Source organism: Leptonychotes weddellii, unplaced genomic scaffold (genome assembly GCF_054177405.1).
Source record: "Leptonychotes weddellii isolate Sample4059 unplaced genomic scaffold, ASM5417740v2 HiC_scaffold_42635, whole genome shotgun sequence".
In the NCBI taxonomy this organism is placed as follows: Eukaryota; Metazoa; Chordata; class Mammalia; order Carnivora; family Phocidae; genus Leptonychotes; species Leptonychotes weddellii.
In genome coordinates, this window is record NW_028009273.1 from 1 (window position 1) to 889 (window position 889).

Below are 889 nucleotides of genomic sequence, written 5' to 3' on the forward strand. Positions count from 1 at the left end.
CAGGCCTTGACTGGCTCAGAGCCAGTGAGGACGTCTTTCCCCCACAACCAGCTACTCCCTGCAGGGCCGTCCCCTCACCCCCACCCGGCAAACACTGTCCCCAGTAAACTGCTCCCTGAAATACCCGACTCCAGCGTCCCACACCGACAGCCCCTTGCACCCTCCACTCCCCAAGGGAGATCTCCTGGATGTCTCCCAGACACCTCCCGCTCAGAAGGACAGAAACAGAGAGCAGTCAGAAGCACGGCCCTGGATTTAAATCCTTTAATGGCTTTTGCTGACAGAAGAGCAGGCCTCCCTCATCTATGCGCAGCACTGGGGACTAGATGAGGCTGTGGGCTTTGGTACCTGGGCCTCACCACTCCTTGGGTTGGGGCACGGCTTCCACCTGAGAGTAGGTGTTATTCTCAAAGAGGCGGCTCAGGTACTGGTTGTTGCCCAGGGCCCTCTGCACGTGCTCTGGGGTGATGCGCATCTTGTGGCTCTTGAGGGCCTCCTGGCCTGCCAGCTCCAGGATGTTGGCCGTCAGGTACTCGAGAATGCCGGTGAGGAAGACCGGTGTAGATGAGCTTAGGCGCTGGGCATAGCGACCCTCTCGCAGGAGGCGGTCCACGCGGCTAACCGGGAAATGGAGCTCGGCCCTCATGGAGCGGGACAGACTGTGCCTCTTACGTCTGTGAGAGTGCCGGTGGTTTCTTCTCCGAGACATGATGTTCGCTGGGTTTGGTCCTGATCAGCTCAGCCTGATGCTCCCAGTGGCCTGGGTCTGTCAGGGTACCAGTGCTCCCTCCTGCCCACTGTGCCCCTCACTGGTCCGGGAGCTGCCTTTATGACAACCCGACATTGTGATGTCATTGATGACAGTGGCCCCTGATCAGGACTGGCCTAG

The 889-nt window shown here is 59.7% G+C and overlaps 1 protein-coding gene across 1 annotated transcript; it reads right to left on the minus strand.

The window, feature by feature from the left end:
• Window positions 1-359: 359 nt before the first annotated feature.
• Window positions 360-827, minus strand: LOC102746585 (histone H2A-Bbd type 1-like; the record flags this gene model as incomplete). Its single annotated transcript, XM_006737659.2, has 1 exon — window positions 360-827. A coding segment is annotated over exon 1 (350 nt), but the record flags the coding sequence as incomplete, so codon positions are not given.
• Between the last annotated feature and the right edge of the window lie 62 nt (window positions 828-889).